The following is a 13,369-nucleotide window of genomic DNA, read 5'->3' as shown; positions in this document are numbered from 1 at the left end:
TGAGTCTCTTCGTTTTCTGCCCTTACCTCTTTTGCTTTTTGATTTGTGTCTGTGTGCTTGTGAAGATATTTTGGGTTAGAAATCAGTCATTGTTCTGAGAGGTATGCTTTTTGATTTGTGTCTGTGTGCTTGTGAAGATATTTTGGGTTAGAAATCAGTCATTGTTCTGAGAGGTATCTGGAGGAATGGGGCCCCACTACGCAGTTGTGTAAAGGGGTAAACCTTAACAGCATCAGATGCCCGACCTTTCGTTTTTTTCCCTCTACTCCCAACTCCATTCCTGATGATCCTTCAGGATCTCCACAACTTCTGCCAATTGAGAGCAGACTTTCATTCCTAAGGCTGAGTTTAAGTTAAATGACACCATGAATATCTCTTCTCAGATTTCCTTAAATTTAATAAATTTCTGCTTGTGGAATATCAGCAGTTACAGGTGGGAGTATCATTTGAGGGTAGGGATTCCTCCTGTTGTCTCTGACTTTCTATCACACAGTTATCATAATGCAATGTTAAGTGGATCTGCAAAACCCTTTACCATTCTCCACTAATATGTATCTGTTTAAACAAAGAAATGGAAAGGATGGATCAATTATTAGGATTATTAGCCGTAGGGATAGACAAAGCAACACAGAAGGAAATTTCTACTTGCCGCTCTATACATTTTTAAAAATACTGTTATTATAAAACAATTTTATCTTTCTTTGTGGGAGAGATGGGAGGTTGGATTTCCAAACTGAAAAAAAAAAAATCTACAAAATAAAGATAGGGTTTTTAGCCGTAAAACCTTGTATACATAGTGCTTTCGGTGATATATATATATATTCATAAGAGTTTATATGAAAATTTTAGCTTCCAAGCTGAATGGTGTTCCAGTCACCTCTGAAGATTTAGAAACATCTTTTTGCAACATGACAAATCCCTCTATAAAATGAATTGTTGTTTAGTCACAACCTACAATGATTGTATTAAGTTGTGTATAACTCTATGTGACCCCATGGTCTGTAGCCCGCTAGGTTCTTCTAACCATGGGATTTTCCAGGCAAGAATACTGGAGTTGGTTGCCATTTCCTTCTCTAGGGGATCTTCCCAATCCAAGGATTGAACCCATGTCTTCTGCATTGGGAGGCAAATTCTTTACCACTGATCCACCAGGGAAGCCCAACCTCCCATCTCTCCCACAAAGAAAGATAAAATGAATAATTTCCTTCTAATTCACTTGAATTTAATTTGGATTTTATCAGTCTAGCTTATTTGAGGCAGGATGTATCTATAAAGTGCAAAGGGTATGTATTCCATTGCTAAGCCTGTACTAACAGACAGTTTCTATCATGTGTCATGAACATTCAATGAAATAACAAACTGCTGATGGCAGAGTGTAAAATGGTTGTTTGTGAGTAGGTACTCTCTGTGTCCTCTGAGGCTTTAGATGGAAGATGTGCAGGTCCAGGACCTTTAAACAGCAGCCAGAGCTGTAGGCAGAGGGCCCTCATATGTGGAGTGTATGCTTCTCAAACATCAGTCTTTACCTGCCTTAGCTCATAGTTATAGTACAGTCAGCAATACAAGTTCTAAATAATGTGAAAATAAATTTGTATTCCTCTGTGTTTCTCTCTAGTTATACTGGTAGCAGAAATCTTGACGGTTACTTGCAATATATTTTTACAGTAAGATTTTTAAGAATTCTTGTACATTGTCCTAAAGATATAAAACTGCATATCATGCCTAGTGATTTATATTTGTGATTATATACTTCCCTAGAATAAAGTTTGAAAACTCTCCATTAATACAGCAACAGTGCTATATCCTAAATCAAAAGCCAACAAACTGAAGAAGCTATTTGCAACAAACTGGACAAGGGGGAATATATCTTTACTGTATTAAAAGTCATAGCAATAAGAAATTTTTTTTTAAAAACTGTTAAAAATGAGCAAAGATTGAAACAGGCATTTCTCAGGAAAAAACTATGACATAACCATATAAAAAAATTGTCACACTTATTTATGATTAAAGAAGTATCCATTAAAACAATAAAAGTACTTTTTAAAAACTTACCAAGGTGTTCTTTCATTCACTCAACATGTGTTTAAATGTATACTATGTCTAGGAGCTGAATTAAAAATGTTGATAATACACAGTGTAGGTGAGGCTGTAGGGGATCAGTTTTAATATGTCTGTTGGAGGGAAAGTAATCCGATATAGAATTTTTAGAGAGAAAATTTTCAAGTTAATTAAAATTAAAATTCTAGCCCCTGACTAGAAATTGTACTTGCAGGAATTTAATCTGTAGATGTACTCGATTTCTCTGTAGGACCTCTTATAAGCCTTGTCCTTAGTTGTTTAATCACTAAGTGGAGTCCGACTCTTTTGTGACCTGCTACTGATATTTATGGGCTTTCCAGGTGACACTAGTGGTAAAAAATCCATCTGCCAATGAAGGGGACATTAAAAGACCCAGGTTCACTCTTTGGGTTGGGAAGATCCCCTGGAGGAGGACACGGCCACCCACTCCAGTATTCTTGCCTGAAGAATCCCATGGACTGAGGAGCCTCTCGGGCTATGGTCCATAGGGTCACAAAGAGTAGGACATGAATGAAAAGAGGATACCCAAATCCAAGACTGGCACAAAATAGCATAATCTCATCACTGAACAAAGCTCTCCTCTTGTCCTGATTGCTGCTGCTGCTGCTAAGTCGCTTCAGTCGTGTCCGACTCTGTGCGACCCCATAGACGGCAGCCCAACAGGCTGCCCCGTCCCTGGGATTCTCCAGGCAAGAACACTGGAGTGGGTTGCCATTGCCTTCTCCAATGCATGGAAGTGAAAAGTGAAAGTGAAGTCGCTCAGTCGTGTCCGACTCTCAGTGACCCCATGGACTGCAGCCTACCAGGCTCCTCCGCCCGTGGGATTCTCCAAGCAAGAGTACTGGAGTGGGTTGCCATTGCCTTCTCCGATTACTTTGCACTAATTGCACATCTTTTCTCTCTTATTAGATAACTTGAAGGGATTGTGATAGAGATTAACCCTAAGACTCTGGAGCCTAACTTCAGAGTCTGGCTTACAATTCTGATCTCGTGACTTTTTACAAGTTATGGTTTAGTTGGTAAGTCGTGTCCGACTCTTGCGACCCTGTGGACTGTAGCCTGCCAGGCCTCTCTGTCCATTGGATTTTCCAGGCAAGAATACTGGAGAGGGTTGCTGTTTCCTTCTACAGGGGATTTGCCTGACATAGGGATTGAACCTAGGTCTCCTGCATTGCAGGTAGATTCTTTACTGACTGTACTATATCTAAGCCTGCTTTACAAGTTATAGGTGGTTTTTTTTCCCCTAAATGCAGACAACAGAGCTGCAGTGCTACACAATCTTCAGTTGGTCGAACTGGGGGATGAGAAACCAAGGACGGGAAGGGCTGACTGCAAAGTTATGCTCCAGTTTTAAATTGTGCAAAGGGTTGACACCCTTAATCCCTGTGATATTCTAAGATCAAATGTATATACACTAAACATCCTTCTTCACCTATAGGATCTAATACAGAGATTCACATACAGTAATTATTCATCACAGATTACGCAAATGTTATTCATACTTCAATAATAATCTGTTGTAATAGGAAGCTATAGGTTGAATTATATGAAATATCAGTTTTGTAAGATAAAAATCAGTCAAATATTGGCAATTTCATTGTTTAATTTATATGTTTTAAGTTCCATTAATATATATTTATTAATTTATCTAATAGATTCATGTACTTTCTAGGCATATTGGCTTTGTATGTATATACATATAATGTAAAATAATTTACCATATGGTATAGAAATCTCTTATGTAACAAAAATTATTTTTATATATATCTGAGAGTTTATGAATTTATTTTTCCCTGCAGCCTGCAATTGTCATGGGAAAGCTGAAGAATGCTATTATGATGAAAATGTTGCCAGAAGAAATAGGAGTTTAAATATACATGGAAAGTACATTGGAGGGGGTGTGTGTATTAACTGTACTCGAAACACTGCTGGTATAAACTGTGAGACATGCATTGATGGTTTCTTCAGACCCAAAGGGGTAACGTATGCTTTTTCTTTCATGAAGTATTATTTTGGATTTTTCAGACTAAGATGTATTACAGGGAAAAATAATTGTGATTGCTTCTTTAAATGGTTGGACTTCAAATCTCAAAGGTGACTAGAAATATTTCATAATAGAAGCTGATATAAATCATTGAGGATGTGATATAAAATATTTCCATCTCTCCAGAAAGTCCCATGGTGACTCATTCCAGTCAATCCTTACCCCCTAGGCAAACTTTGTTCTGATTTTTAGAGCATAAATTAGTTTTGCCTCTTAGTGAATTTTCTAAAAATGAAATCGTAAGTTCACAAAATTTTTGGTCTTTATTTCACTCAATGTAACAGGTTTAAATTTACCCATGTTGTACACATCAATTGTATTTCTTTTTTAAAAAATGCTAAGGAGTAGCCCACTGCATGAATGTATCTTAATTTTTAATCCATTCTCCTATATATTTGGGTCATTTCCAGTTTTTGGTTAGTTCCTGCAAATCAATTTTATAAGAGTCTTTTTGTGGTCATGTGTTATTAACCTTGCATAAATGTCTAGGAGTATAATAGTTGTTTCATAGAATAGATGTATGTTTGACTTTATAAGATACTGCCAATGTTTCATCAAGTTAATGATACTATTTTACATGTTCACCAGAAATATGTGTGAGTTCTACTTCTTCCATCTCTAACATTTGGTCTGGACTATCTTTTTGAAGTAGTCCTCCTAGTGGATGTGGGTGTAGTGGGTCTGGCAAGTCAGTACTAGGCAGCCACTAAGTCAGTCCTGTCAATGCTGAGTGCTACAGCACATCTTTTATGAATTTACAGCAGTTTTTTTTTTTTGGACTAAATTTCTAAGTGCCTGCTGGCTATTCTGTATCCTCTCTTGTGAAGTGTTTCTTCAAAATTTTTCTTTTTAATTCTAGAAAAGTCATAATTTTGTTTTAGGGCTGTAGCCCATCTCAAGTAAATCTTTGTGTGAAGTAATGATTGAGATCTACATGCTTCACCTGTTGCTCCAGCACCATTTTTTGAAAAACACTTTTTTTCTCTTTCAAATTGTTTTGAGCCATTTTTTGAAAATAAGTCGATCATTTGGGTTAACATCTGGAGCCCCAGTTCTGTTCCATGGGTTTGTTTTTCCATCTTGTGCTAACAGCACACTGTCTACACGACTAGCTGGTTCCCATGACTTCAGAAATACTTTATGCACATCATTATAATTTATTTAAAATAATTTTTTATTCACATTGTGATTTGTTGTCTGTTGTTTAGTTTCTAAGTATTTGGGCTTTATTAAGTAATCCAGTGGTTAGTGTTAGTCACTCAGTTGTGTCCAACTCTTTGCGAGCCCATGGACTATATCCCTCCAGGCTCCTCTGTCCATGGAGTTATCCAGACAAGCATACTGGAGTAGGTTGCCATTCCCTTCTCCAGGGGATCTTCCTGACACAGGGATCAAAGCCAGGTCTCCCACATTGCAGGCAGATTCTTTACCATCTGAGCAACCAGGAAAGTCCCATGTATGAATATTACTTATTATTAAAATGGAAACTTTATATTTTGTTTTCATTTTTATAGATGTAATCACTAAGAAACACAGTGCAGCTAAATAAGTAGACAGAACTGGGAGGGAACTTGTTATAGCCCTGTACTCAATGTATTATGGTCTTTTTTGGATTTCATTTATTCTTATGAGAAGGCAGCCATCATTTGTATTTTTGTTCTTCTGTATGTAAGATGTCTATCTTCTCTAACTGATTTCAAGATATACTCTTTATATTTATCTTTTAGCAAACTAACCATGTATTGGTAAATTATGGCCCCTAGATAAAATTTGACCCATGGCCTATATTTGTATGGCCTGCAAAAAACAAAAATTTTTTTCTTTATATTTGTAAATACTTATTTTAAAAAGAGAGGGAGGAGGAGGAGGAGGGGAGGAGGAAATGAAGGGAAAGGGAAAGGAGATGGAGCGAGAAGAAAAAGAAAACCCCAATTAAGAAGAAGAGCAAGAATAAGATGGATCAAAAGCTAGGAGGAAGAGGAGGAGGTGAGGAAGGGGAGTAAAAGAAGAAACAGACCTTAGGTGACTTACAAAACCTACAATGTTACTCTCTAATTTTACAGAAAAAGTTTTCCAATCTTGGTTAGACCATGTTTGTCTAAATGTGGCTTTCTTTGTGCTTATATTCTTGGTTACTAAACTTCTTGTAGTTATAAATTGAGATTGCTGCATTTTGGACATTTTAGGCCATTATCTCCTTACATATTTTTTTTTGAACTGTGCTCTCATCCTTTTGTGACTCCAGCTACATACAGTCTAGGTTGCTGGACTGTGCCTATAGGTTACTGAGGCTGTAATAATTTTTTTTTCTTTCTTTGTGCTTCAGATTGGATAATTTCTATTTATCTGTAATTAGCTATACTACTTTTCTGCATGCCATCAGTTATCTGTTGCTAAGCATATCCAGTTAATTTTTCAGCTTTATAGACTACTTATGTTTTTTTTATAGTTTCCTCCACTCTGCTGAAAAAAATTCATGTATTCACTCATTATAAACCTTTATGCTCTTCAGTATATCTAGAGACCTATACAAGTCTTTGTCTGTTAATACTTGGGGCACCTCACTGTTTTTGTTGACCTATTTTTTTTCTTGAATAAGGACCATGCCTTAGTTTTTCTCCTCATGTCTAGTAATTCATGATTAACACAGGAAATTTTGGTTGATACATTGTAGTGACAAACGATTCTGTTATCTTCTTCTGAAGATTTTTGGATTTTGTTTCAGTTTGTAGTCCGCTTACTGACTAATCACTATGAAACTGGAGGCTTGCTTTTATACTTCTCTAGAGCAGATTAATAGAAAACTAAAGGTATGTATCTAACCTTTCTTGGTTGATAAACTAATTTCTATTTAGATTATATCCTGTAGACTAGAAAGTCTATTCAGGTCATTCGGCTTTCCTGCTGTTGCTTCCGGTGGACCCCTTGGAGTCCCCAGAATTAATGTGCAATTAAGGAATCAGTTAAGAATGGAGGGGTATTGATATGTAGATTTTGTTGTTACCCTTGTAAGAACATGAATCTTATCTAGTGTGTTTTTTCTTTCAAATCTCAAATCCTTCTAATTTATGCATGCTTTTGATTATTCTTCCAAGCCCTCAAATATTTGATTTTTTATATTTGTCCAAATTCATCATTGTCATTTTAGGATGTGTTGGACCTATTAAAGACACTCTGCCATTATTAAAACTGGGAGCTTGATCAAGTTTTTAATACAACTTATTAAGTGAATCTGAATCTAGAATTTTATACTTTAGCACATAAAAATATGTATGCTATATTTTGTGCTAAAAATTCATCTATTTCAAGTGTTTAGTATTTGGGTGAAAATTCCTTATGTTTTTATGAAGATATAGAAATAAAATTTTTGTACACTGTAAATTTTATATCTTAAAAACATATATCTGCATTATTAAAAATTATTGCCCTAAAATCTAATTTTAGGTATATCTACTAAGTACATATATTTAACAATTAAAACATATATGTATATATATATGCTTATGGCCATGTTTACTTTGAGAATTAGTAATCTTATTATTTTAGTAAAATTAAAAATAAAGCATAAAATAGATATATTTATAGAATATCTTATGTTAGAAGGTTTCCTTTGTATCATTTCTTTTTAGATTCCACATATAAGGGATGTCATACAACGTTTCTTATTCTTCTGTCAGACTTACTTCATTCAGTATGACATTCTCTAGGTCCATGTTGCTGCAAATGGCATTATTTCAATCTTTTTAATAATTGAGTAATATTCCATTGTATATATGTACCAGATTTTCTTTATCTATTCCTCTGTTGATGGAAATTTAGGTTGCTTCCATGTCTTGGCTCTTGTTAGTGATCCTGCAATAAGGGGTGCATGTATCCTTTCGGATCATGTTTTTCTCTGGATGTATGCCCAGGAGTGGGATTTCAGGGTCATCTGGTAGCTCTAATTTTAGTTTTTTAAGGAACCTCCATACTGTTCTCCATAGTGGCTGTACCAATTTACATTCCCACCAACAGTGTAGGAGGGTTCGCTGGAAGTTCTCCTGATCAGCAATCTGATTCAAGCAGATTTTCCCAATTACTGTAAGGAAGGATAATAAATTAAGAGGTTTTGGTTTACTCAAGCTCATCATTGGAATCATAAATCATATTCATAAAAGCTAAGAATTTATCCTAAAGAAATTTATTGCTAAATATCCCCAAAGAGGTGTTTTGTTGTTTTTGTTTTGTTTTTTTTTTTTTGGTGTTGCGGTTTTCTCTTGGTTAGAAAGTCCTTCTCCCAGTTCTGCCCTCAAATTGCTACTCACCTCAAGCTCTAGTCTAAAAGTTACTTTTTCTGTGAAACGTTGCTTGTCTTCATTATGTTCTTACTACTTCCTCTTTTGCTCCAGAACTCTCTTCTCTGTGTCTATTTTATCACTCCGTACGTTCTATTTAATCAATATCTTTCAAGTCTGCTTTTCCAGTAAGCTTCTTTAACTCAGAAAGCAGGCCTTACCTATCTGGGCTTTGCATGATCCTTTCTTCACAATAGAAAGTAAATGAATGAGTGTTAAATAATGATTTTGAAACAGATCTATGGACTTAGAAGATTGAATTCTATCAGACATGTAAATATTTTTCTGCTTATGATACTTTGACTTATTAACAATCAAGTTTTCATTATAAATTAAATCTAGACATATATATATATATATATATATATGTAAACTATATTTGGGAACTTCCCTGGTGGTTCAGTGGTTAAGACTTTGCCGCCTGGCCCTGCAGGGGTTGCAAGTTCAATCTCTGATCAGGGAACTAGGATTCCACATACCTTGTGGCCAAAAAGCCAAAACATAAAACAGAAGCAATATTGTAACAAATTTTAAAAAGACTTTAAAGATGGTCCACATCAAAAAAAAAAAAAAAGCAATATGTTATAGGAAATAGCTTATATACATAATTATATGTATATTCAGCAGTATTTTAGTATTTCCTAGGCAAACAAATTTAGTTGTTTTTTTATTCTTATCCTATTACATCTAGAAAATAAATGTTTTATGTATGGTACATTGGCATAGTCTAGATTTATTTAATTAAAATATTCTAATGTTAAAAGCTACTTGTATTATTTTATATACGTGAGAAATCTTATGAGATAGTTTCTGTTATTCCTCTTAATTTTAATTTAATAACATCACTATGATTGCTATTATTAATCTCATATTACCAGAAAGTAAGGTGCAGAAGACTGCATAGCCAGTAAGTGTCCACAATGGAATGTGAGCTCAAGGCTTCCTAATTATAGAATCTACATTCCTCACCCCAGATTATGCTCACTCCTGAGAAAATCAAAATTTTAACATCGATATTTAAGATTACCTTTTCTCAAGCACCAAATTTAATTAGTTATATTGTGATCAATGTGAAAAAGGTTTTGAACATTAAAAATTTGGGGGAAAATTACCAAATTTGAACTACATTGTAATAAAACAAAAAAGTAAGGAAGATTTTATCATGGAATGTGTATTTCTCTTACATTTTCTATATAAGCAAACATTGATATTTTGTTTCTATGATGATAATTGTGATTATAAAAGAAAGAGGTACAATCTAAAATATGTAGAGATTAAAAAACTATTTGGGATTTTCTTTAAAATTTTAGCAAAGAATAAAGCATGATGAAGGTTATGTGGTAAAATCCTGGTAATCATTGAATCTAGGTAACAGTTACATAGGAGTTTATTATATTATTCTCTTTACTTCTGTATGTCCACTTAGAAGAAATGGATTCTAGCAATTTTGAAAATATAGTAAAGACATTTTCTTATGTTATTATTTTCTCAATATAGTTTCTTATTGCATATCATTAAATTGGGAAAATAAAGAATTTTCTTATATTATCATTTTATCAATATAATGTTTTACTATATATCATTAAAATGACCTCTAAGGCTTACTGGATCAAAAAGTATTAGTGTTTTTACTACAGTTGACTTAAAGCAATTTAATATTTTTGTTAGGTATCTCCAAATTATCCAAGACCATGCCAGCCATGCCATTGTGATCCAGTTGGTTCCTTAAATGAAGTCTGTGTCAAGGATGAAAAACATGCTCGACGAGGTGAGAATTTGGTGGAGGGCCATTGTTCTGATTGAAAGTGAAAAAATGTTAGTTGCTCAGTCATATCCAACTCTTACATCTCAATAATTATGTTTGTGTTTAATTATACCTTAAAAGCAAAAAGAGTTGAATTGTTTTACATTAGTTATACATGTATATGCATATATTTACATACCTCCGTGTATATATATATACACACACATAAACCTTCTAGTCAATTATAGATCTGTGGTGTATGAACCTTTTGATGTTTTGTTATTTATTAGATTACTTTGTAGCTGGTATGGTTTCTGGGGTGAGATGACAGTGATCCTTGAGGGATGTGTGTGCTACAAAGGAAGAGCGAATAGATGAGATCACAGACTGAGATGTAGTTAATAATATAGAAAACAAGAAGTGTGCATAAAGCACTATAAAAGGCAGTAGGAATGAGTTCATGAAGGAAAAGAGGCCGACATTAATTTAAGCTAATACCTGCTTTGACGATTGAAATTCATGGTGAACTCCAAACATTAAGGAATCAAATGCCAAAATAACTCCTGGATGTAAAAATGTTTACAAGCTACTTCCAGGAAAGTTGCTTGCCAAGGTTGTGTAGAAAATTCATAGAATATATCTGGAACTGTTTCTTTATATTTAGAAGACTGGGTTCTTCTATCCTGTGCGAAGACTAAAATAAATCATGGCTATTGTATAGGCTTTTCCCCCAAAGACTTTTGAGTTAAAAGGCTGGCAACATTTCTTTGACAGTTTAACTTACCTGCTTTCTTTACAAAGCTATATGATTATGTATTTAGGCCTTAGAGTCTTAAATCTTAAAAGATTAAAAAATGATTATTTAAAAACTCTACTGGTGAATTATTGGTATCATTTTTTATTTTATGGTTCCTTATCTCTTTATGATAATAACTAAATCACATTATTTTTAAGATAATTTAATTTTATTCCCTGAGTTTAAACAGTAAGTATTCTGCTGTTGAAAAAGTGATTTAAAAAATGTAGAAAAGTAGAAAAATGGGCCTTCAGTGCAGTGGTAACTCAAATACTATTATTAACATTTGTGTGTTAACTTTAGATGGTGACTTTTTCCCCATATCTGTTCATATTTCTCTGAAATTTGGTTTTAGCTCCTAAATAACAGTCCTCAACTCTGAAAGATATTAAGATTGTTTCCAAATTTTGTATATTTTAACGAATATATGATGAAGATCTTTGTATATAAAATATTTTTCATTTATTTTTCCCTCTGAGATCTAAATTCTTTTTTTTCAAATTGAGGTATAGTTGATGTACAATATTATATATGTTACAGTTGTACAATACAGTGATTTTTCAGTTACTAGGAAAACAACACATGGTCAACTAAAATTTTAACAGTACAAACGGAATAAAGTAGATAGCAAATACTGTCCTCTTTAACCTATTCAACCCTAGTCTCATTTCCAAATGTAATCACAATGTAAAATTTTTTATAGAGTAATGTACCAAAATTGGAGAAGGCAATGGCACCCCACTCCAGTACTCTTGACTGAAAAATCCCACGGATGGAGGAGCCTGGTAGGCTGCAGTCTATGGGGTTGCTGAGGGTTGGACATGACTGAGTGACTTGACTTTCCCTTTTCACTTTCATGCATTGGAGAAGGAAATGGCAACCCACTCCAGTGTTCTTGCCTGGAGAATCCCAGGGACGGGGGAGCCTGGTGGGCTGCCGTCTATGGGGTCACACAGAGTCGGACACGACTGAAGTGACTTAGCAGCAGCAGTACCAAAATTCAGAAAACTCACTTTAGCTATAATAATGACATTATGTTAAAATCACTATACATATTAATTTTTTATTGAATTTCTTATGTGCCTTTATAATCTTCCCTGGAGAAGTAAATGGCAATCCACTCCAGTACTCTTGCCTGGAAAATCCCATGGACAGAGAAGCCTGGTATACTACAGTCCATGGGGTCACAAAGAGTCGGACACAACTGAGCGAATTCACTTCACTTTATAATCTTCAAATTCTTATCTACTCCAAAATAAGAAAATTATTTATTTCTTTAGCTCTTATTTCTTTCAATTCTTCCAGTTTTATTGCAATATAATTGACATACAGCACTGTGTAAGCTTGGGCTTCCCTTGCGGCTCAGTTGGTAAAGAATCCACCTGCAACGGGAGACCTGGGTTTGATCCCTGGGTTGGGAAGTTCCCCTGGAGAAGGGAAAGACTACCCACTCCAGTATTCTGGTCTGAAGAATTCCATGGACTGTATAGTCCATGGGGTCGCAAAGAATTGGACACAACTGAGCGACTTTCACTTTCGCTGTGTAAGTTTAAAATATTCAACATGATGATTTGACTTTCAGGCTTACCACAATAAGTTTAGTGAACATCCATCATCTCAAGGATTACTTGAACACAAGCACAGCAATACCTTGACAGCCAATCTGAGAAACAAGATGGCTTTCTAAGTGATCAGTGGGATGGGATCTACTGGAAAAAGCGATGGCTCATGTCCTGGGCAGGACAGAGTGGGATGATGCAACATTTCATCACTTACTCAGAATGCAAAAGTAATGAATTGTTTATTTCTGGAATTTTCCATTTGATATTTTTCAACTGGGGTTGATCACAGGTTAACTGAAACCATGAAAAGTGAAACTACAGATAAGAGAGGAAATATGTATGTTTATTTTACAATTTGTATATGTTAGTAGTACTCTCTGCTATCTATTTGATTCTGCAGTTTGATTTTTTGGTAAGTGTTTATCTGGGCCTTGTTTTCTGTGTTTTTCCTAACTGTGTGTGTATGTGTGTGTGTGAGTGTGTGTGTGTGTGTATGCACACATGTGTATTTCCTAGTTTACCCTTTCAGGAGTCTTGAGTTTATATGTAAAGTTCTCTGATATGTCATCCTACCTTGAGTAGTATCTAGAATTTGTCTTTTGTTCAATAAAACCATGCTCCACACTCTAGACTACTTAATCAGAATTAATCAACTTGAGGAAAGACACTCGGAAAAGGCAATGGCAACCCAACCAGTACTCTTGCCTGGAAAATCCCAAGGGCAGAGGAGCCTGGTAGGCTGCAGTCCATGGGGTCTCGAAGAGTCGGACACGACTGAGCGACTTCACTTTCACTTTTCACTTTGATGCA

The 13,369-nt window shown here is 34.9% G+C and overlaps 1 protein-coding gene across 3 annotated transcripts in view; it reads left to right on the top strand.

Annotated features, from left to right (window-relative positions):
• The window catches only part of LAMA2 (laminin, alpha 2), a 705,371-nt gene that overhangs the window by 274,686 nt on the left and 417,316 nt on the right, over positions 1–13,369 (top strand). For all 3 annotated transcript variants that reach the window (XM_010834646.1, XM_010834645.1, XM_010834644.1), the window contains exons 8-9: positions 3,879–4,057; positions 10,126–10,225. In XM_010834646.1, the coding sequence (XP_010832948.1) occupies positions 3,879–4,057; positions 10,126–10,225 (279 nt within the window). The remainder of the gene's footprint in view (positions 1–3,878; positions 4,058–10,125; positions 10,226–13,369) is intronic.

This window comes from Bison bison, unplaced genomic scaffold (assembly GCF_000754665.1).
Source record: "Bison bison bison isolate TAMUID 2011002044 unplaced genomic scaffold, Bison_UMD1.0 scf7180017864035, whole genome shotgun sequence".
In the NCBI taxonomy this organism is placed as follows: Eukaryota; Metazoa; Chordata; class Mammalia; order Artiodactyla; family Bovidae; genus Bison; species Bison bison.
The sequence above is the reverse complement of the archived record's forward strand: the minus strand, read 5'-3'. Positions and strand labels throughout refer to the sequence as shown.